Source organism: Manis pentadactyla, chromosome 6 (assembly GCF_030020395.1).
Source record: "Manis pentadactyla isolate mManPen7 chromosome 6, mManPen7.hap1, whole genome shotgun sequence".
NCBI lineage: Eukaryota > Metazoa > Chordata > Mammalia > Pholidota > Manidae > Manis > Manis pentadactyla.
The window spans coordinates 121786967-121811923 of NC_080024.1; the positions used below are offsets into that span (position 1 = coordinate 121786967).

Here is a 24957-nt window from a genome sequence, read left to right on the forward strand (position 1 = left end):
GGGCTTTGTCAATGCCCTTCAACCCCACTATGTGCTGATGTAGAGGTCTGAGGAAACTTACAAAATGCTTATCTTAATCATCAGTAACCAGGCCAATTTGCTTTGGTGCCTCTAAGAGGGAGAATGCTCTGAACAAGGTCTTTGCAAAGAAGTAATCCCGTTTGGAATGGGTTCACTCCAGAATGTTCTCCACATCAAGGCTCCAGCTGGCTTGGGTTTGCACACTTGAGACAGTTCCTTTAATGAAGCATGTAGCCTCAGGAACCTTTGTGAGTGATGGGATGGCTGGGAGGAGGGTTTGTGGCAGCACGAATGTGGTGATGCCTAGTGGGGTTGTTGAGGGCTGAGAGTGGATAATGCTCATCTTGCTGTATGAAATGCATCCCCACAGGGCATGCATTTCAGCTCCTGACAGACCCTAAGCTGGGTCTCTTTCCACACATCTGGTAGTGGGCAGGAATTTGGAAAATCACATAATTGCTATTCCAGTGCAGCCTCATTCTCTGTCCAAATCTCAGACTAGGCTCTTTGATGTAGCCTGCAGAGTGGCTAGGCGAGGATGGAAAGTGTTCTGGGCTGTAAGTAACGTTACCAGACCCACCAGACTCATAGGTCCTGGTTCCTGCATGTCCTGGCTGGCTGTGTGGTTTGGGACAAGGCTTTTCACCTCTTTGAGCCTTTGCTTTTTTTGTCTGTAAGTTTGGAATGCTTTGACACAGTCTGAGAGTGTTGTGATGATTAAGCAAAGTGAGGAAAGGTGGCCTCTCCTGGGCTCCCACAGCCGTGCAATCTCCATCCCAGCACCTTTTGGTAATAGGTGGCATTCGAGTTGCTTCTCTCCTCTCCCATTACATTTCGCTAGGGGCACAGTCCAACTCTTTGTGTTTGTTTGTTTGATTTCACCCCAGCAACCAACACCGTCCTCTACACATTGTAGGCAATTTGGAAAAGCTGAATAAATGATGAATATTCAAACAATAAAAGGGAAGTCATGTTAGAGAGCACTGTTATACTCAGCCTCTAGCATCTTAGAACAGTACAGTTTTTAACATTGTGAATTCAGTTGCAAACTGGTAATAGATGAGAGGCTTGTAGTTAAGGACCATCACCAAAAGTGTTAGGAATTGGGAGAGACAGTTTTTTTCCATCCTTCTGAAAAAAAATGTGGTCACTGCATGGGCCTCTGACCAAACACTGGATCATCCTCCGGGGCCTTCCAGCCTTGGATCTCAACTCTCGTTTGTTGTTTATTTGAACATCTCTGCCCCTGTCCTCTTTGTCCCTTCGGTTACATCTGCTCTTTCCCAAATGAGTAGGCTAAAAATAGGCTTGTCATAATTCAGAGCGGGAGTGCCTTGTCCTGTTTATCATCCGGTATCCTCATCTCTGTCTGAAATAGCATGGAATACAGAGTTGATGGTCAGTGCACGGCTGCTGATGGCACTAATGAACAATTGGACACCAAGATGTGAGAATCCTCCTTGTTCTCTCTGTCCCCTTATCAGTTTGGGTCCTGTTTTACGGTTATTTTTTTAACTATTGGATCCCAGGCACAGAATTGGATTATGGATTATTCACAACACTCAGTTTATGAATGACATGCTTTGATCATTGGTCCTTGCGTGGTCTGCTTTAATGTGTCTGTGGAAGGATAGTTGGATTTTTAAGTATTATAGCAAGCATCTGTGACCTTGTGACCAAACCAAAAATAAGGCCTTGATGATAACTTACGTTTAACCATATGGCTTCCTCATCTCCCATCTCTCTGTTTCCCACAATCAGGGGTAACCAGCATCCTGAATTACTGTGCTTTTCTGTTTTTTATCATATATACATTTACATATATATTCTTAAAAAGTGCTTTTAATTTTGGTTGCTCTTAACTTTATAAAAGGTATATATTGTGCTTTCTTCGCACTTAATATATTGCTAAGATTCATTCATATTGTTTCATATTCATTTTAGTTGTTATTGTTCATATATTCATTCCTCATGTGAATACACCACTGCCTCCTGTGGCTGGGTCATCAGGCTCTCCCTAGGATTTTGCTCTTGTGAACAGTGCTGCTCTGAATGTTCTTGAAAATGGTGCCAAGCTTGTACAAGCATTTCTTTTTGGGTTATGAGCTTGAGGATAGAATTCTGGGCTATAGTAAACTTTTGACTTCAGGAGATAATGCCAAAATAGTTTCCAAAGTCTTTGCACTGACTCATACTTCAACCACATCCTTTTCAGTACTTGTTAGCCTCAAACTTTAAACCTGGGTCTTCTGAATGCGTATAAAACAGTATTACACTGAGTGCACTGCGTTCTGCTGTGATCGCTGATGGCCGGGAGGGTGAACATCTCTTCCAATGTTTGTTGACATTGTGTTTCCTCTTCTGTAAAATGCCTATTCTGACTTTTGCCCATTTCTTTTTACTGGACTCCGTATACTTAACATTGATTTGTATGAGTTTGGTTTATGTTTCTGATGAGAGTTCTTTGTTGACATTAAATTCTTTGTTCAGTTATTGATTCTTGTGTAACAAACCACCCCAAAACGTAGTGACTTAAAACAACAATTTTTTTTTTCCTCTCAAGTCTGTGGGGTGACTGGGCTCAGCGGGGTGGTTTGTCTTGCTCCAGGTGGGGTATTGTTGGGCTAACTCAGCCTGCCTGTATTCGGCAGCTGGCCAAGACGGGCGGGACGGTCCAAGAGGGCTCCACTGACTTGTCAGGCATCTCAGGCTCCTTCACTTGGTGGACTTGGGCTTTTCACACTGGGGTGGTTTGGCGGTAGTTGGATGTCTTGCCTGGAGACTAGCTTCCAAGAGGAAAGCCTTGAACATCCCAGAAGGACATTCCTGCTGCAACAAAGCAACTAATAAAGCCAGTCTGTGTTCTAGTGGGAGAGTAACCCCAGGGTTAATAGCCTCTGCCTCTTGGCGGGTGAAGCGGCAGACATACTGAGAGGGAGAGAAAATCGTTGGCAGCCATCCTTGGAGACTATCTGCCTCTTGCCTATTGTGAATATCTTTCAACTTGTAACATTTCTTTCTACTTCTTTAAGGTGCCTTGATGAACCAATATTCTTCATTTTAATCTCGGAGATTTTGCAGGTGCAGTTCTAGACTGCTGCAGTGAAGTGCATGTCACACAAAAGCAACTCAAATTAAATTTTTGGTATCCCAGTGCCTATAAAAGCTATGGTTACGCTGTTTTGTAGTCCATTGAGTGTGTGGTGGCATTGTATCTAAAAAAACAAAGTGCATCCTTAATTTAAAAATATTTTATTGCTAAAAAATATCAGCCATATTCTGAGCTTTCAGTGAGTTATAATCACTGATCATAGGTCACCATAAAAAATACAGTAATAATGAAAACGTTTGAAATATAGTGATGATTACCAAAATGTGACTCAGACGTGAAGTGAACAGATGCTGTTGGAAAATGGTGCTGATAGACTTGCTCAATGCCGGGTTGCTACAAACTTTCAATTTGTGAATAATGCAGTAACTGAAGTGAGTGCAATGAAGCAAAGCGCAGCAAGATGAGGTGTGCCTGTGTAGTCAAATTTACCTCTTCTTTTGTAGTCAATGCTTCGTGAATTTTGTTTAGGAAATCTTTCCTTCCTCCCAATATGTAAAGATATTCACCTGTATTTTTCATTTAAAGATTTTAAAGTTTATTTCTGATGTTAAGTCTAAAGTTGATTTTTGTTTGTGGTTTGGCTAGGAATCTGAGTTTATTTTCCACTGGATGTAGGATAGTCCTCCTTTTCCCACTGATCTGACATACCACCTCTGTTAGATACTAAGGTTTCCAAAAGGTCTGTTTTGGACCTTTTTTGGGTCTGTTTTGGGCTCTCTTTTCTGTCCCGTAGGTTTGTTTGGTTCGTCTTGCTCTGGTTTAATTATAATCACTTCATAATAAGTGTTGAAACCTTGGGTAAGTTTTCCTCCTCCTTCTTCAGCAATATCCTGGCTTTTCTTGGTCCTTTACTGGTTCCATATCAATTTTAGAATTATTATGTTCCAAGAGAATCCCTATTGAGATGTTTATTGGAATCATATTGACTTGACAGACCAATTTCTGGAAGAATTGACCAGTTTTTGATACTATCTTCCAATCAAGAAAATGGTCTCTCTCCATTTACTTAGGTTTTAAAAATTTCCTTCACGAAGTTTAAATATTTTGTTACATTTTCATCGGAGATGCTTGACATTCTCTGATGCTATTGCAGATGGTGTTTTACCTTTACAGCATTTTCTAGTTGTTTGCTGCTGTTGAACAGAAATGCAATGACTTTTGCATATTAATTTTGTGTTTAGCCACCTTGCTAAAGTCCCCTAATATTTCTAAAAAGGTTTACAGTATATACATTTGGGGTTTTAATGTAAAACAATTTATCCTCTACAGAAATAACCATTTTATTTCCTCTGCTCCAAGTGCCATGCCTCTGTTTTTTGTCCTGCTTTTAGAAAATCCTGCTGTTCTTATCTCTTGCTCAGTTTTCTCTTTCAATCCTTCCTGGAAACAGGACATTGAATCAGACATGGCTGAGACATTCAGAGATCAGCCCTTTTCTTGGTGGGTCCGCGTGGAGCAGGAAGGTTAGTGCACATGTGTATTGGAAGGTGCAGCTGCAGGAAGATGCGCAGGGCCCCTCCCAGGGACAGTCAAGGGAGGAGAAGGCTGCCTCAGGGGTCTGTAGTCTGAGAAGGCCGTGCATCTCTTCTCCTCTGCTCCATAAGTTTCATTTTGAAAACTGTTATCAATCATTGCATTAAAAAAAAAAACTGCATTAGGTTTTTTTCTCCCAAAGCCCTCTTCTTGCCAAGGCTGTGCTTTTGGAGCTTGGTCGTAACCTTGGCCTCCCTGAGAAGGTGCCCCAATCCCACATCTACCGTCTGTGTAGTGTTTTCACATGGATTGATATATCCATCAAGATCTCAGGGAAACATTGTTTGGAAGGCTTATAGAGTCTGCAACGTTTAAAAAAGTCATCCTTCTGATCTTTTTTCACTTCTAAATCAACAGGCTGATTTCCTTCAGGGCACTACTGAATTCTTTTTGATTGTTCACATAAGCTGATTTGCAGTAAATATGACATTCAAGATGTAGGATAAACATCACTGAAACTTCAAGAAGAAAAGAAATGAAAGAGGGGGAATATTTGATTAACAATCTTCAAATAAAAAAGATTCCCACCCTGACCACTTAAGAGTAACTCAGAGAAGCCAGCGTTCCTAAAATTAATTTATAAATTAGTTTTAAAGTATGTAATTAATTTTTTAGGATACATTTTTCTTTCCTTTTATTGTTTAAGGATAAATTAGATGTTATCTTATTGCTTATTACTAACTTAAGGTTGAGGAATCTTTGTTAGAACTATTCAATATGGCAAAAGAAAGGACAACCTAAACTTGGCTAATATACACAGTTAATCTGGAGAAAGCATCATCTCTGGCCTTCTTGGTTTGATAAGTTATTTCTCTACACTCGTTGCTGTCAGAGTTTTTTCTAATGATGTGTGTAGAAATAAGCAGAAGTTTTCGCTCATTTTATTACCAAGGCAAAAGTCACTACCAGGAATTAACTTTAACTTACGTATCTATCTTATCAGTCAGCTTTCCAAATGTCAGTGTGGACACTAACTTGGATCATTGTGATGCTCTCTTGCCTGTAAAATTATTGTTATTATTAGATACCAATTTGTCTTTAATTTTTTTATTAAGGTAAAGTTGATATAAAATATTATATTGGTTTCATGTACACATAGCAATTCAACAATCATATACATTACTAAATGCTCTTAAGTTTAGTTACCAACTGTTACCGTACAAAGATATTACAATGTTATTGACTATATTCTCTATGGGGTACTTTTCATCTCTGTGAATTATTTATTTTATAATTGGAAATTTGTACCTCTTGTCCCTTCATCTATTTTGCCCATCCCCCAAACCCATGCCCCTATGGCAACCATTAGTTTGTTCCCCCATGTTTATGAGTCTATTTCTGTTTTGTTTGTTTTATTTGTTAGATTCTACATTTAAGTAAAATCACATGGTATTTGTTTTTCTCTGTCTGACTTATTCTACTTAGCATAATACCCTCTAGGTCCATCCATGTTGTTGCAAATGGCATGATTTCTCTTTGGCTGAGTATGTTCCATTGTACATATATGTACCACATATATATGCATAATTCCATTGTATATATGTTCTACATCTTTATCCATTCATCTACTGATGGACACTTAGGTGGTAAAGAATGCTGCAATAAACATAGGAGTGCATATAATTCACATCACAATATAGGAAGGTCACGGGGAAGGCAGTATAGCACAGAGAAGACATGTAATGACTCTATAGCATCTTACTATGCAGATAGACAGTGACTACAATGGGTGGGTGAGGAATTGATAGTATGGGTGAATGTTGAAACCACAATGTTGTTCATGTGAAACCTTCATAAGATTGTGTATTAATGATACTTTAATTAAAAAAAAATCCCTCTCCCTTTCTGTAGCTATTGGGAGCACTCTTTTCTAGCTAGAGGGGAAGTTACCTGATTCATGAATCCTTAATAGAGCCAATTAGATCTTCAAATTTAAAACAAACAAACAAACAAATAAATAAAATAAACACAGGAGTGCATATATTTCCAAATAGTGATTTTGTTTTCTTCCAGAAAATTCCCAGAAGTAGAATTGCAGGGTCATAGGGTATTTCTATTTTTAAGTATAATTATTATGTTTTAAATGTGAATGTTCAAATTATTTCTAATTCACTCAAAATTCATATTTTAGTAATTAGCCAGAAAATTCAATTAGTAGGTGCTAAAGCTCCTGAGCCAGTGTTCTTTTTTTCTTTTTTAGACCAGGTCCTGCCTTTTATTTTGTGGGCAACAGAATCCTCTCACCAGCATGAACATGGCCAGAGCCAGTGTCCTCATCCGTGATGTAACAGTTTTATTTGGGGTAGCAGAGGGACTAGGGTATGGTATCGGCAGAAATGACGAGATGCCCTAAATGAGAGAGACCTTGGAACCATAGCTCCTAGGCCACTGTGAAGGCTACCTTTAAGACTAATTACAAGAAATTAAATGGGTACAAATGTGAAAATTGGTAAAATGCTCTTAGGAGAAAAATTGGAAACATAAAGATCATTGAAAAGAAAAATACTCATAAATGTTTAGCTGTCCTAGCTTGAGTTAATTATTATTTACACTTGTTACTACAAAATTTTATAGAAAGAACCCCCAAAATTTTTTGAGAAATTGCTAATGGGACCCTTCCTCTATTGGCCTCTGTGGTGTGTGGGACTCGGGCTGCCTGGAGGGTGTAGAGAAGAGCAAGCCACACGTGATCTCTGACGTCATGACCGATGGGGCCACGTTCCCCAGGGTGCTGCTTTAGTTGCAGATGTATCATTATGTGATGTCAGAAGATAAGGTTGTATGAAAACACATCACCACATATGAAAGAATCCTCAGTTACACACTGGATGAAAGCATTTGGCGACACATTTGGTTACACAGCAGAATTGAATTTATCTTTGAACATTTAATAATTCACTTCCTAGAGACTCACCAGGGCAGAACACTGGCAAGTTCTTTTGTCACAGCACATTTCTGGGGAGGCTGTGGGTGTAAGTTTGCTTCTTTAACCCTGTGCTATTTGGTGGTCATGCTCTAAGATGACTTAATTGGGAAGCAAAGCAGTTCAGGATGTGAAGTCCACGCTGGGTCAGCATGAGCTTTTGACCCAGTTAAAATATACTCAATGTATAAGAAAGGCATATGTTCAGATTTTTAGATGGTAAGGGCTGTAAAATTCTGCATTGCCACAAGACAAAACAGAATCAGGAGACTGCCTACCAAAAAAGAGTAATTCAGCAAGATGAGATGCTATCAGTAGAATCAGAATTCAGTAGCGATGTCACTCCAGGTAAAAATTCCCAGTTGCCTAGTGAATTACCTACCAGCTTCTCACTCTGGTGTCCACAGCCCATCTGCATCTCCCCCACTTACTGCTGAAGTCTTGTCCTTCATTTCTGAGGCTGCTGTGAACCTGGACCAGCTGGCTTCTGTGCCTTTACTAGTGCTGGTTCCTCTACCCGGAACACCTTCCCTGTTTGCTGCTCACTGCCACTTACCAGAGCCCCATCCGTCCTCACAGGCAGCTTGAATCCCACCTCCCCTGCCTGCCTTTGTGCACCTCAGACCCAGCACTATACTCTGGCGGTCCCTCACTTCCCCTGTGGTTAGCTTGTACTTCTCGTCTCCCCGGAGACTGTGCACAGGGGTCCTCTTGGTATCCCACTGCCTGACACAGAATTTGCTGAGTAGGATGGAAAGAGTAAAAAGGATTTGCTGAGGGAAACATCTGTGCATCCCAAGTGCCACAGGCTGTTAAAGCATCATACAGGACAAGAAATATAATGTGTATCTCAGAAATGCACTAAGCAGCGGTATAAGCAGATGATGTAGTTTAAGGTTAAATGAAAAAATTGTCTTCAGAATACATTTTGATGTATTTCCCAAGCTGATATCTCTAAAACTATATAAAGCTGTCCTTGTTTACCTCATTTACTAAATTGATAGGAAAAAATTACTTGAAAATAAAACAGAGCTTTTTTTTCAGGGCCAGTTCTGTGACTATTGCAATTCCGAGGACCCCCGGAAAGCCCATCCAGTTGCCAATGCAATTGATGGATCTGAACGTTGGTGGCAAAGCCCTCCTCTCTCCTCAGGCACACAGTACAACAAAGTCAATGTCACCTTGGATCTAGGACAGGTAAGTTATGCTTTCAACTGCAGTGGGGGAAATAAGTTTGGATCATTGTTTCCATGGTTATTTCTGATATAATAATAATTGTATTAAAAAACAAACTTCATGTTTAATTCACTAATCATTGTGAAGCCTGTTACACTAATACTTGCATCTCTCAACACCTGGAACATTGTCTGTCATGGTGCAGACACCTCTGTGTGTCTATTAATTGAGTTTAAAAACAGTTGTAAATAGTGTCATTGGCAAATATTTTTAAAACTTTTATTTTTCATTATGGTAAAGTACATATAACATAAAATGTACCATCTTGGCTCTTTTTAAATATGCAGATCAGCAGTGTTAAAGACATGCCCGTTGTTGTGCAACCAATTTCCAGAACTCCTTTTCATCTTGCAAAATTGGTGCCTGTGCCCATCAAACACTAACTCCCCATTCTCCTTTGGTCCTACTCCCTGGCAACCACCATTCTACTTTCTGTCTTTATAAATTTAGGTCCCTTGTATGAGGTGCAGTCCTACAGCATTTGTCCTTCTGTGTCTGGCTTATTTCACTGAGCATAATGTCTTTAAGGTTCCTCTGTGCTGTGTCAGAATTTCCTTCTTTCTAAGATGGAATAATATTCCCTTGTTTGAATGCGCCACACTTTGTGTATCCACTCATCTGCCAGCGGACGCTTGGGCTGCTTTCACCTTGAATAAACATGGGGATTACAAGGATTTTTTTATAGCATTTTCTTTCTTGGGAATCCTGCCTTTATGAACACTTGATACCATTGTTTTTGGTCTCATCTGGCCGGCTGGTCCACAAGGGAACCCACCTTCAGGGCTATCCTCCTGTGGTAGGCTACGATGGCCCCCAGATGCCCTCCCCTGCTATAAGGCCCGGCGTGATCCCCTCCCCTCTGAGTGTGGGTAGCACTGTGCACTTGATGGGTGTCACTGCTGTGACAAGGTGCTGTTGAGTGACAAAGATGAAGGGATTTTATAGATGTGTTCAAGGTCCCAGGTCAGTTGATCAGAAAGGGAGGTTATCCTGGGGGACTTCTTCTACTTAGGGGAGCTTTTAAAAGGGGCTGGACCCTACCGAAGGAAGAGATCTGAAGCATGAGAAAATTTCCTGCTGGCCTTGAAGGGGAAAAATGCCATGTTATAAACTGCCTATGGAGATGGCCAATGGCACGGACCCAAGAACGGGTTCTAGAAGCTGAGAGTGGTCCCAGCCAACAGCCAGGAAAAAAAGCAGGAACTGTAGTCCTACAACCAATTCAGCTGGTAACTGAATTCTGCCAACTACATGTGCAAACCTGGAAGCAGGTCTTTCCAGGCATCCAGTGGACTTGATCTCTGCCTTGACCCTGAGCTAAGAACTCTTAGACTCCTGACATGCAGAAATACAAGAAAATAAATGGTGGTGTTTCACCACTAAATTTGTGGTAATTTGTCAAGCAGTAATAGAAAACTAATGCAACTTCTTTCCTCCTTCAGACTGCGGTGTGAATTTCATACTATTCCTTCAACAAATATTTACTGAGTGCCTTCAGTGTGCCAGGCCCTGTTCTAGGTATTTAGGATATGTAAGAGAACAAAAGACATGGAAATTCCTTCCCTTGTGGCACATATTCCAGTGTGGGGGTTAGACAACAAAAATATACACAATAAATACGTAAATACAGTATGTTAGAAGCTGTTAAGAGCTACGGAAAAATGAAGAAGTAGATCAGGGTAAGAGGATCATGAGTGTGAAGGACAAGGGTGGTTTGCGGTTTTAGTTGGAATGGTCAGGGGACGGTTTATTGAGCACATATTTGAAGCAGGTGAAGGAGTTAGTCATGCAGTCAAAGGGAACAGCCCTGCAAAGTCCCTAAGGCGGGAGCTTATCTGGAGAGTACCGGGAGCAGCATGGAGACCAGAGTGGCGGGAGCAGGGGGAGGGAGGGGGAAGTGGTGACGGAGGAGGCTAGAAAGATGACAGGCAGGGCCAGATCAGGCAGGGCTCCACAGAAACCACTGGGTTTTCTTAGTGACCTGAGGGCCATTATGGAGTCTCAAGCAGAGGAGTGGTCTGATCTGATGTATATTTAAGAAGGATTTTTCTGGCTGTTCTGTTGAGGATTAGCAGGGAGCAAGGGTAGGAACCAGTTAGACTGTCACAATAATCCACGAGAAAGATGCCAGTAGTGGCAGTGAATGTGGGTGATTGGATTCTAGATGTATATTGATGATAGAGCTGCCACAATTTCCTAGTGGACTGAATATGGAGTGTGAGAAAAATGAGGATTCAGGGATGATTCCCAAGACTTTTGGTCTGAGTGACTGGAACTGCTGTTTATAGAGAGATGTTGTAGATTGTGGGGAGAGCGGGCTTGGGGGAGGGAGACTGTGGGAGGAGTTAATTTAGACCTGCTAAGATTGAAATAACTGTTTGGACGTGCAATGGGAGCTGTGGACTGGGCACTTGGACATGTGAGTCTCGAGGCTGTTTGGGCTGGAGACAGATGTTTGTTGTGTATTTCCATAGGAGTTATCCTATTTAGAATTACTCAACTTCTTGAATCTGTAGGTTTAAATCTTTCACCAACTTTGGGACATTTTCAACCTTTTTCCTTCCTTTCTTTTCCAGCTTTATTGAGGTACAGTTGAAAAAACTTTATATATTTAAAGTGTACACATGATGATTTGATGCACATATACTTTGTGAAATGATTACCACGATGAATTCATTAACACCTTCCTCACCTCACATAGTTACCTTTTTTGTAAGTGTGTGGTGAGCATGCTTAAGATATACTAGCTAGTAAATTTTAACAATACAGTATTAGTAACTATAGTCACCTTGCTGTACATTAGATCCCCAGAACTTTTTCCTCTTGTAACTGAAGGCATGTACCTTTGGTCAGTATCTCCTCATTTCTCCCACTTCCTAGTCCCTGTTTGTATGAATTCTACTCTGTTTGTATGACTTCAACAATTTTTTTTTAAGATTTCACGCATAAGTGAGGTGATACAAGGTTTGTCTTTCTGTTTTCTTTTTCATATTGGTTCTGTTATCTAGCCCATCCAGTGAACTTTTTATTGTAGTTATTGAATTTTTCACTTCTATGATTTCCATCTATATCTTCTATTTCTTGACTGAGATATTTTCATTTACTACACAAGTACTTGCCCTCACTCATTGAAGGATTTTTATGATTGTTGCTTTGAAGTTTTTGTCAGATAATTCTGTCATCAATTCATCATCTCATGTTGAGGTCTGTTGATTGCCTTTTCTCATTCAAGTTATTATTTTCCCCTGTTTTTTGGTATGATGAGTGATTCTCAGTTACATTCTGGACATTTTAGACGTTACGTTAGGAGGGTCTGGATCCTATTTAAATCTCCTGTCTTAGCAGGTAGTCATCCTGTTTAGGTTGAATGTGCAGGTCCTGGCCAGCTTCTGTGGTGAGGTTCCAAGGTGAATTTGGTTTTCAGGGCTGGCGCACACTATTGTAGCTTGCTTTGTTCATCTGGTGGCTCCTGCTTGGTCCTGTTAGTGCTGCCTGTGGGGCCAAAGTGAACTTTTCCTGACTCAGTGACACTTGGTGGGACTTGAGAGACACTGAGCTTCAGAGCAGAGAGTGCTTCCCCAGCCTGCTATCCAAGGTTGACTGGTGCAGGCGGAGCTCCTGCTGAAATGGATATTAGGAAATTGATGGCATGTACACGGTGTGAAAATACAAGGCTGGATGAGAGTGAGAAGAGGACCAAGGGCTGAGGCCTGGGCTCTCCCACATTAAGAAGTCAGGGAAATGAGAAGGAGCCAGTAGGGAAGACTGTAGTGGGGTGACAAGTGGGAGGAGGACCACCCAGAGAGTGTAGTGGTCTAAAAGCCAGAGGAAGAAAGCATATTAAAGAGGTGGGAAACTTGTAACTCAATAATACACAGACAGAGAACCCATTAAACAAAATGGGCAAAGGATCTGAATAGGCAGTTCTCAAAAGAGGACACACAAATGGCCAATAAGCACAGGAAAAGGTGCTCCACATCAGTAGCCACCAGGGAAATGTCAGTTAAAACCACAGTGAGATACAACCTCACACCCAGTCCGATGGCTATAATCAAAGAGATAGATAATTACAGATATTGGTGAGACTATGGAGAAATTGGACCCCTAATACATTTCTGGAGGGAATAGAAAATGATGTAGCTGTTTTGGAAAATAGTTGGATAGATCCTCAAAAAGTTAAATGCAGAGTTACTATATGACCCAGCAAGTCCACTCCTAGTTACATACCCAAGAAAAATGAAACATACATTTACAGAAAAACTTGCCCATGAATGTTCACTGTAGTATTATTCATAATAGCTAAAAAGTGGAAACAACTCAAATGTCTATCATCTGATGAATAAATAAGCCAAATATGGCATACGCATACAATGGACCATTACTCAACAATAAAAAGGAATTTCTGTGAACTCTGAAAACATGATGCTGTGTGAAAGAAGCCAGTCACAAAAGGCCATGCATCAGATTCCATGTATGAGAGTATTTTCGCCATTAGTTTTCACCTGAGATAATTCAGGGAGATCCTTTATGGTTTGTAAGATTCTAAATCCAATTTCAACTATGAATTAGTCTATTTCAACCATGAATTAGTCTAATTCCTCTAAAAGCTCACCTCTAGCAACAGACTTAACTGCTGTGTGCTGCGGTTTCCTCATTTGTAAGGTGAGACGATAGTGCTTATCTCGAAGGGTTGCTGTGAGGTTTGAACGAGTTAGTTGCTTCATTTTTAAAATTATTTTGCCCAGTGGTTTTTAAATAAAATTTTATTTAATAAATAAATAAAGTGAAATTCAATAAATGCTCATTATGAAAACAGACAGATTCATAACTTCTGCTCCTCTAGAAAACTAAGCAATATTGTAGAAGGCACTCTAGAAAAGTCTAGGAACAGGACAAGCAATATAAACTGTGTCAGATGGAAGATGTTTCTTTCCTCTTTGGAGCAACATGTGATTTATTAAGCATGTTTTGTCTTGTAAGATTCATATTTTATATCCCATTGGTGGGATCTGTATTTTCTTCTTTTTTGCTTGAGTTAACCAGGAAAGTGTCCCTGAGAGGTTAGATTTTGTAACTGAATAGTGACCCAAAAACCTTAGATTTAGGGAATTGTGATGCCATGGTTTGGAAATAAAATACAGGCCATAACCTTGTTATTACCAAATCACTTTTTTCCAGCCTCTGAGAACTGAAATTTTTAAAAAATAAAAAACATATTTTTTTAAAATTAAGGAATCATTGATATGAAGATTTCACAAGAAAATCAATGTGTTTACTATATTCACCCTTAACTGAAATTTGATTTTGATGTACTGTATTCAGTTGGACACCTTATGCTGTCATGAAGGGGTTACTTTTCTCTGCCTCCTTTTGGACTAGTTGGTGGTTTTCATTGTTATTTTTCTTGGACAGTAGTTTGACAAATAAAAACACTACCTTCAGGAGTTGATCTTGAAGGGCAGCTCTCCCCCTTACACTGTGGCAAACGCAGAGGTGTCTGTGATTCACTAAAGGCAGTGGCGTTTTCCAAGTCTCTTCAAGCTCACTTGATCATATTTTATTCATTAGTTTCAGGCTATAGAATGAGAACATGATGTCTTACAGGAAACTTTCATTTTGTCTGCCCAACTATAATGAGTTTATTTTGACATTTAAAGCAAAATGTGGATGACAAGATTTTAAAAGGAAAATTTTTGGAATATAAGGACATTTGTTATTCCTAGAGCCCTGATGGGGCATGACTGCCAGAAATGTTCCACTAGAGATAGGAAGGTGTGGGACTGGGCTGTAGATGTGCTCCCAGACTTCCTTCAGAATCCAGAGGAATCTTCCTCTGTGGGCTCTGTATATTTCCCTCTACAAACTCAGCATAGACTGTGAACTCCCCAGGGGTCAGATGCAAATACAGGATCCAGCCATGTGAGAGTGGATTTAGTAGGTAGATGCCTTCTACGATCTTTTTAATTTGGGTCCTCTTTAATTTTTATGGGCCTTTGGTGGGTGAACCCCAAGCATTCTTTGTAGCCTTGTCAGGTCTGACTCAGACAGGAGGAAGGCCTGGGCTAGTTTCCGATTCTTCCTGAGCTCATGGGTTTTGGAGATTAAAAGGGTTCTTGGGATGCCTGGCAGACAAGGACACTGAAAGTCTGACTCATCTGGGTCTCTGGGTGGATACAGTTGAATCCAGAAAGTGGATGACTTGGATTAGAGCCAGTCTTCTAGATTCCTCAGGAATTCTCTGGACTACAAGCTTCAGAAGTCCTGGGACTGTCTTCTTTTGTTCATTATGTGATGTTCTGCTTCCAATATCTTGTTCACTGTTTAGCACATAGAAGATGCTCAATAAATATTTGCTGAGTGAATGTCAGATGAACCAAGGATGACTCAGGGTTACTGAATTTCCCTGGGGTGTAGTACTAAGGAAACACTGCTGTGAGCAGACCAACCTTGGCTGTGTAATTAATTAGATGGTTTGTTCCATATGTGACACTTGGGTCTCTTTGCAATGTCATTATTTTATAGCTATAATACAATTAGAAGATACAGACCTATTCAGAACAAATTTGTAATGAAAAGATATTCTACTAATAATCATGGAATCAAGACACTCAATCCTTGAAAGCAATTAATTCATTAGAAAAATAGGACCATTATCCTTTATGCTACTATAGTAACCTAAACTGTTAATTTGCCTTTTAAGTTCTTTATTTTTTAAAGATCTCTAACATTTACATTTGCTAGTTTCAATATAACTGGCACAAGTATAACAGACATTACAGAAGATGAGTTAAATAAGTTTCCTTCCCAAACACTCAGTATACTGTAAGTGGACTAATAAATCCAAGAAACAGAAGCAGGGCTAGAAAGTAGCAACACTTTAATTCTGGATTTTTGTCCCAAACTCTCTGTAGATAGAACTTAATATGAGAAAGTGGTAAACAGAGGTCACTGGGACCTCCTTGGTGACTCTTATGAGGTAACCCTGGGTAACATACTGCTGGGCTACAGGAGTAAGGCCACTGTGAAGTTGGCAGGGGGATCCTTCTAATGAGGGAGAGTGATAACCAAGGTTTGGCACCCCGTGGGAAGGTGAAGCCTGCCATCTGGGGAGAGGCCCTAGAGCAGTCAGCCCCTCGGCTGCTACATCAGCCCACATTGTATTCGTTTCTCAGAGCTAGACAGCAAACATACATGCAGAGTTCATTTCTTGAGAACTTCAAGGATCATGGCTCCTGTTGATGAGATAAAAATAAACAGAAATGAAGCCCTCGGTGCTGTTTGGAAAAGATTAATCCTATTTCCTGCACGTTGGCCATGCAGTTAAGAAGATAGAGGCAGACTGCGGCCATGGCTCTGATAATGAATTATGTGGACTTGGGAAATGGCCAGGAAGGAAGGTCTCTTTGTCTCCTTGAGAAGGGCCCCAGCAGCGGGGCCACCATGGGTTGTATGGGGAGGGGTCAGAGTGGGAAAGAGACCAAGGCCTGGAAGCAGCACAGGATGGGTGCGGGGTGTCCTGGGATCTGGTGGGGGGCCTGGCAGGCCCTCACCTGTGAGTGGGCAGAGGTGGGGGGACCTCCTGCTCATGGCTAGAGATGCTAGTGAACAACAAAGTATGTAAATGTGCTTTGACCTGTGTGGACAAATATGGGATATTATTATTATTGTTATTATTCCTTAGAGAAATTCTCTTTGATGCCCCTCCTTTTCCCCTTTCCTTGGCTTCTGATAAGCTTACACTCCTGATCTAAGTGAAGAAAGTATCTATAAACATCTTCACACTAAAGTTCTGGAAACTGATGTTCCTGGTGTTCCATCTTCTTAGAATGTTTGCATTTAAAAAAAATTACTATCTATTTTTGTCATGGAACTACTGCTTCTTGGAATTTATCCTAAGGAAATAATAAGATAAATGCTCAAAACATTTGAGCACAGATATTCTGGAGAGCATTGTCCATAATAACCTATCGTGGGAAACAATCTCATGTCCAATAAAAGGAGACTGATTCATTCAGTGGATTAATTGGCGGATGTTAGAATGATGCCATAGAGGGAGTCTTCATTGACCTGACATGTTGGTGCTAAACCGTGGAAAAAAGGAAAACACACCAAACTGTTTATTTAGCTGTGTATATAGTATGGTATGATTATACTTTCTTTGTGTATATAAGCAAAGAAAAATTCAAGAAAGAATCTAAACTAAGAGTGATTTTCTATGGATGATTATGGGTGATTTTTACTTTTTTCTGTAAATCCCATTTCCAGTGTAATTCAGATTGATGGCTCTGGATCATTACGTGGGTACAAACTGGCTCCCCAGCTTTCTAGCTCTCTGACAGTGGATGCTCTTGTTAATGTTCCGTGTCAGTTTCTTCTTCCAAAATATGGGGTTGAATCTAGGACCATCCTCACAGGGTTGTTGTGAGTAATTAATAACAGAAAAAGCTCTGAGAATTCTGCCTTGCACATTATGAGAACTCAATCCATGCTAGCTGTTATATCTGTATTTTTTTCAGTGAGCATGTAGCCTTTTAGAGTTAGAAAGACAAAAAGGCAAATTGGGAAAATATTTCCTTTTGGGAAAAAAGAAGAGTTTAATACAGAGGACAAAAGGAACAGTATTTCCTAGTGGGCTTTGTGGTATTGATGCAAAAGCTTGCCTTGAGCTTCCTGAGCCCTCCATCCCCCCTATACAGGCTTGAATGTAGTTGGCTTGCTAGAGATCTTTAAATGCCAACAGAAGCAGAAAATGCCCAGTAAATGGAAATTAATTTTTTTTAAAAAGAGCCTATTTTATTCCTTAGCTAATCTGAAAACTATTTTATGTTTCTTCCCTTGTGAAACTTTTGTGATTTCAGGATTATTTTGGCTTTAAATCATGGCAGTTTTCCTATTACTATTAATGGCAAGCATATATAAGGAAAAACTGAGTTTCATGGATTCTTCACAATGGTTCCAGTGAGAGCTTGAGTTAAATATAACGTCTCAGGGGAATCCTGGGACCCGGGGCCTCCCCTCTGCCCACATCTTCAGAGCACCCTCCTCAGCCACCACAGAGCCCCTGCCCCTCCTTCGGCCCAGTGACTCAGCCTTCCTAAGGACCAAACTCTCTTCCTTTACTCTTGTCTTCCCAAAGCCACTTTCCCTTCTGGTTTCTCTGGTTCTTGTCACTTGTGCCTTTTCACTTTTCATGCTTTTGGGGAAAAACTAAAACCAAATCAAACCACCACCTTTGTTTGCAGCCACTGCCAGCCTTCAGGAGGGGTGTTGTGTGTCCCTGGCTCCCCTCCCAGCCCCAGAGCAGTGACCTGTGCAGCTGGTTGGAGGGTCCAGGCTCCCCACAGAGGCTGGCCCCTCTGCCTAGCTGCAGTCGTGCCCACCGGCCCTGCCAAGTGGCCTCATGACACAGGCGGTGTGGGGATCCTACCTCCCAGGGGCTCCTGCAGCTGCCTCCAGACCGCAGGGGCCAGGTATCATTTCCCCATATGCCCCCGGCAGTCCAGGCCACTCTTCCACACAGGCTTCCTTTAGCCCAGTAGCCTGCAGGTATGCATGCTTCGTGGTCCTTGCCTCTAAGGCAACAGCCAGCTCCTGTGCTATTTGCTCTCCTCTCTAGCTCTCAAACCGCTATGGTAAACATTCTACAGTGGAGGAATTCTGGGCTCAGTGCATTTGCATGACGTGCTCTGCTCCATGTTTTCAGCACCCTGAGCATTGGGATTGTACATTTATGCTTGGAGTTTCCCAACATCACAGAACAATTGGATTGGAATGGTTCTCTGTCCTGCCTCTCACAGGTGTTCTGGCTCAGCTGTCCCTCCCATTGCCTGTTACAAAAGCCTGCAGTGTCCCCGGAGCTCCCTGACATGGGGCTGGGAGATGCAGCGCTCTCTTCCTGCTGCAGGATCTGAATTGCCAGATCCTGGAGGGCACAGCAGTGTGAGTTGAGGCTGGTGTCTCTCTCTGAGGGTGGACAGAGCAGTGGGGCAGGTAGTGTCAGGGTGAGAGCGGGCCCAGAGCCTGGCCCAGGTGGGCAGAGCTCCTGGAAAGCAGACTCGAGCCTCCTTGCTGCCGGGGGTGGGGGGATGGCGGGCGGGCAGGGCAGGGAGCATGGGCAGAAGGCAGCTGTTTTGCAGATTCTTGTGTTTCAGGGCAAAGGCATCTCCCTAACATAGCTCAGGCCTGGGCAGGGCTGGACCTGAAAGGGCCAGGGACTAGGAGCAGGCGGGTCTGACACCTGCGTGGCGCCCCGGCTTGCCCTGTCAGCAGGTTACCATGGTTGTCACGCAGGCCTCCGTTTAAACTCATTTTATTACTCTCCCAGCAGCCGTGCACTCAGTGCTGGGAGCTGCTCCCCTTTCTTCTTTTGTCCATTTCTTCCAGTCCATGTATGCTCGCTGATGTTGTCACAGCTACACAAACCCAAGGGTACATTCACATCCTGTCCCGGAAACTCTGCTCGTTTTCAGCCCGGGCGGCGCCCACCCTTGCTGCTCAACGTGGGGTCTTTGGATCAGCTGCACTAGTGTCCCCTGGGAGCTTGTCACACATGGAGTTCTGGGCGCCAAGCTGATCCTATTGAATCAGAACCTGCATTTAAGTCTCCCAGGTGGATGGCTTGCCCATTAGGATTCAAGAAATGCTGCTTAGACCACCGCTCCTCAAACCATCTGTGATAAAAGACCCATTTTAAAAACATTTCTAACCGGTCACAGCCCAGGACCTTTGTAAAATACAATACAAATGCATTGTTAGAAAATGAAATGAAAATAAAGCCTAAAGTTACATACAAAATACAAGACTCATTTAAAAAAATTAGCCTCCCGCCCTCCTTTCATCCACTGTCCACCTTGCTCAGTACCTGAGGCAGCTGACCTTCATGGGCTCCCCTCCCCTGAGCTTTAGGCAGAGTTTGGCTGGTGGGAGGCACACGCAGGTGCTCAGAGGGCAGGAGCAGAGACTGGGCGTCGACTCCCCACACTGCAGAATCTCTTGGCTCCTGCAGGTCCCTTGCTCCTACCCCCACGGCTGTCTCAGCACCAGTTTCTGCTTCCTCTCCTTGCCTTTCAGGCAGGGTGGGAACAGCTGAGTCTCAGGTGTCCTTCGCTCTGAGGGCCTTCACCACCACGAGAAGGCTTCCCTCACTCCTGCCCACTCCTTCGCAAATAGCTGCTTTATTAAACTTTCCTCAGTTACTTCCTTCTAGCCAGTGCGCCTTCTCCTGCTGGGGCTCGAAGTTAACACCCCGCACTCTGACTTGCAAAGGATGCTTTCCAACTGGTTGAAATTTACCCAGATCCCCCAGTTGTCATCTCTGAAAGAAGGAAAGGACATTTTTGAGGTGGTGACTCACTAGAATTTTAAAAAAAACACTTGTAACGTGAGTGTGTGTGGGGAGGGAGCGGGGAGCCCATTGACGTATGACTATGAAATAAGGAATAGCTTTGTGTTCCTTTCCCTAGAGAATGCCTGGTGCATAGAAATAATTCAGTGAATGTATGTTTACTGTATGCGTGAATGAGGATACAGAGAGATTTTTACTTATATCTGCCCAATTTACATATGTCCCTCACATACCACAAGCCATACATATGCAATAGATTTATCACTTGTAACTTGGAACATATTGAAGATATGAAAAATGTAACTTATGGTCATTTATTTAGAAATTTAGAAAAATAGGTGGTAGGAAGAAGGTATGTTGCTTTATTCCTTATGGTAGATAAGCTCATAAATCTACGGAAATTCTTCAACATTTGCTTCACAAGATGAGGGAGGATGAATAATTTTCAATAATTTCACTAGATGAAGCAAGACATTAATCTTCACAAGATGAATAACTTAGAATTAAAAATCTAAGTTTTATGGCAGCTATAATTCAAATTTAATGCTAATGTGCTTACTATGCCAGAAACTGGCTCTTTTCAAATATTAACTCATTTGATCCTCACTACAGCCTTGTAAGGTAGGTCCTTATTTTCTAGAAGAGGAAACTGAAGCTTAGAGATGTGCAGCCTTCTGGTGTCACATGACCAATGACTAACAGTCTCAGGTGAGCACACGGTGGACCCAGGACTTGCACCTGGGCAGCCTGGCTGCAGAGCCAGCCTCCGATATGCTGCAGTGATAATGCACTCGATGCTCCCATTCTCTCTGTGCTCCTGCTCTATGAAACTCTTGCGGTCCTGGGGTATTGGTTATAACTGTTGTGGTTCTCCCAGGATATTGTCCATTGCCATCCACAGTGAAGGTCCTCTGTGAAGATGCATTTGAAATCCCCTTCATCCCTAAAAGAGCTGTACTTTTTTGGGGTATTAAAAAAGAAAACAAAACAAAACATATGGACACTGGGATCCTGCTACCCTCTTTATATTGCCTGCTAGAAGCAAACTGATGGCTCTGCCATGCAAGAGTGTGGAGCTTCACGACCTGCATTTTGTGGGCAGATTCCACTATGGGTTCAACACTTCATCTCTACCTATAATTTTCCTTTTATGCCTTTCTTTTGTTTGCGTTTTGATTTTTGGTAATTTCATATTGCTGTTGCTTTACATCCTTTAGATTTAGGGCTTGAAATCCCTACCCAACCTTTTTTTCTTAACAAAGTAAGTGTGGGTGAATACATGCAATGTATTGATGAAATAATGAAATATAATCAGTTTATATTCTAGTAATATATTTGGTTGCTACTTAAACTGTCAAGACATATTTTTACCTTCCTCTATGGTTATCCAAAGACTGAAAGATTTGTACATTCATATAGAAATATTTCTTATTTTACAGTGTTAAAGGGTATTTCTGAGTCATTTTGAGAAGTACAGTTCCATTCTGTAGAAAGCTGTGTGAGCTGGCCATGGCTCAGTTTTGAATTTTGCTTCTTTTTAACTGGGTTGTCACAGGGAAGGTCAATCTAACTTTAGGCAGAATGACTGAGCATCAGAGGACATCTGAAGAGCATGGCAGGTCATAATTTTCCTTTTATACTACGTAACAGACAAAGGACCTGCTTTTGCTCAGCGATTTCCTTTTTGAACTGATCTGTTGTTTTCTAGAGAAAGTATAATCTTCCATTATAAAGCCTCATTAGTTACTGTACTATTGCATTCACAGGTATTTTTTCTTTTGCACCTAAATATTTCCAGTGACAGTGGGATAATAATGTGTGTGTTGATAGCTGAGAGTGGGTTTGTTTCTATATAGGGATTCACTCTAAGCATTCATATCATGACTCATAAGGCATTCTTTCAAAAGACTCCTTTCCACCCACATTGTACCTCTTCCTAGTTATTAGTTCTTGTTAAGAGTTATCACTTACTTTGGAGAACAATCAGGGCTTAATAAAGCATGTTTTATGCTGAAGTTTCTTGCTTAATGTATTATTCTATGGAAGACAGACTTGCTCACAGATACTGTAATTTGGCTGCCTGAAGATACTTATTTAGTCCCCCCAACTGGTCTGTAATCATGGAATGGAGAAGACAGAGCCCATTGTAGGAAAAGCAGGGCCAGCTTTCTACAGAGATGGTTTGGCGACTGTTGGCATGGTGTAATTTCAGGATGTTGAGCAGGTTGTTCACCATCCCTGGCATTCCTGTAGCTGAGGATTAAAACTGTTAAAGGGCTCATGTTGTTGGGAGAGGTAACATAGTGACTTAAAATTCACTTTAGACCAGGTTTCCTTAGGAGAAAAAGCAATACCGGCAATGTGCTCCTGATAGGAAAAAGAAGATAAATCATGGCTGGGCCAGTGCTTCTCAACCTTGAATGTACATCTGCATCATCAATCCACGTGAGGATTCTGATGTGGAGGTTTGCAGGTGTAAATCTGCAGATTTGGCATTTCTAAGATGTGCCCTGAGGGCCACGCTCTGAGCACCGAGGGGCTCGAAGGACTTCCCGCTCATCAGCAGACCTCGCTGGAATGTGAAGAGCAAGGTGAAGACCGAGCCGGAGGCAGGGCGGGCAGGAGAGAAGCTGCGAGAGTGCTGGGTCAGGAAGATGAAGTCAGGAGGGTGGGCAGAGTCCCCAAAGGGCCTTGCTGGGGTAATGGACACTATGCTAGGGACACCCAGACCTGGAGATGGGGGCAAAATACCCCTGCAGCCAGGTCACTCTTCATATTCCTTCTGTTCCTAGCTTCCTTTTTTTTTTCTGACTGCTTTTAATAGTCTGTCCTTATCCTTGATCTTTGCCATTTTAATTATTATATGTATTGGTGTCATCTTCCTCGGGCCTGTTCCTGGCTTTCTTGAGCATGGTGCACACTCCCGGCACTGGCAGAACCACCCAGGGAGGAAAGACTCTTAAAGATAAAGCACCACACTGCCCCGCGTTGGCCTCATCTGGCCCTGTAGCCGCCCCCAACAGCAGCATCTTTACTGCATAAATCACAGGCTCTGGAAGCAGACAGGTGTGGGCTCAAGTCTTTGCTTTGTTACCTGCTCATTGTGTGACTAGAGACATGCTCTGCATCTTCTCCAAACGTTAGTTTTGCATCTGTGAAGTAGAGAGAGTATTAGTTCCAATACACTATATTGTAAAGGCTACTAAAACATGAGCATACGCTAGCTCTTCAGCGAATCCCAGTTTTTCTCTTCCTCCTCCTCCTCCTTCTTACCATTATCTCAGCAGTTCTACCCAACTGACCTTCTCGCAGCTGCCACCTTTCTCTCCCTTTCCTTGCCACTGCAACCACCTGCCCAGTTTTCCATTTTCTCAACCCTGCATTTCCTTAGGCCCAGCAGTTAAAGCTTCAGGTTCTGGGACTCAGCCTCAGGCCAGGGAGCACAGCAGAGGAGCCCTGGGGGGCCAGCTCAGGCATAGCCCTTGGCCAGCCTCGAGATGTCCTGGTGCCCACTGCCATCAGGCCGCGGCCCCAGACCTTAGCAGATAGGTCCTCTCCACCTCTCTCCTTTCCCAGGCTTCCGTGATAGAATCTGTTTCTGACACCAATTCCCATATGTGGGGGTAATCCACACATCCAAGCAATTCTACACCATCTGGCTGATCTACAATTCAACTCAATTCTGATACTATCTACTTGGAGATAGCTTCAGATCCCATAGGTTGAGGGCTCAGTCTTGTAAGATGGCCCCTGCTCCCACTTCACACTCCAGTGGAAAGTCCAGGTTGTCATCTATGCTTCTGTCCAACTGGCCATAGATTGGAAGTTCCTACAACTCTCTCCTCTGGTTCAATTAATTTGCTAGAGCAGTTCACAGAACTCAGAGAAACATTTTACTTAATAGAGTATTGATTTATTATAAAAAGATGTAACCTAGGAACAGCCAGATGGAAGAGATGCGTAGGGCAAGGTCCGTGTGCAGGGGCGTGGAGCTTCCATGCTGTCTCTGGGTATGCGTTCTTACCAAATCTCTGTAGGCGTCACCAAACTGGAAGCTCTCTGAACCTTGTCTGTCCTTTTGGGTTTTTATGGAAGCCTCATCACACAGGCATGATTGGGTAAAACATTGGCCACTGGCATTGATTCAACCTCCAGCCCCCCCGACCTGTCCCTGGAGGTCACGGGGTGGGACTGAAAGTTCCAAACTTCTAATCATGTGGTTGGCTCCTCTGGGACCCCATCCTTAGGAGACCTAAAGGCTTTCAAAATGACATCATTAACATAACAAAAGGCCAATGGAGTCCCTCTCAAAACTTGGGAAATTCTAAGGGTTTCAGGAGCTATGAGCCAGAAATGGAACAAGACCAAATACATATTTCTTATAAATCAACAGTATCACAGAATCCCTCCTGGATCTGAGAGCCTTGTTTTCTTTTGCCAGTTATCCAAGAGCCTATAGTCTGTGGTGTAACTTTGATACCAAGTTCTGGAACACAGGGGACTTCCTGCCTGGAGTCATGCTGGTTGTCAGAATCTCCACTCTTCCGTCCCAGTCCTTGGCATTGGGACCCTTCTTGATTTGATGGGCTTGTGGTCCCACCACTCCAACCCTCACAACCGACTGACCCCTGAGGAATGGGAACCCCTGCACAGGGACATGGTGGTACCTGGAAGCAGGATGGGCAAGAGGCCTGTCCTCATCACTCTGGGACCCTTGATTGATGGGCTTCCCCTGGGTGAGCCTGTCTTTAGGGCAGTGTTTCTCAAATTTAGTCCTTGAATCCCTGT

General features: G+C 42.4%; 1 protein-coding gene across 7 annotated transcripts in view; it reads left to right on the forward strand.

The window, feature by feature from the left end:
• The window catches only part of LAMA3 (laminin subunit alpha 3), a 242243-nt gene that overhangs the window by 13704 nt on the left and 203582 nt on the right, over positions 1–24957 (forward strand). For all 7 annotated transcript variants that reach the window (XM_057504103.1, XM_057504102.1, XM_057504098.1 and 4 more), the window contains exon 2: positions 8634–8786. In XM_057504103.1, the coding sequence (XP_057360086.1) occupies positions 8634–8786 (153 nt within the window). The remainder of the gene's footprint in view (positions 1–8633; positions 8787–24957) is intronic.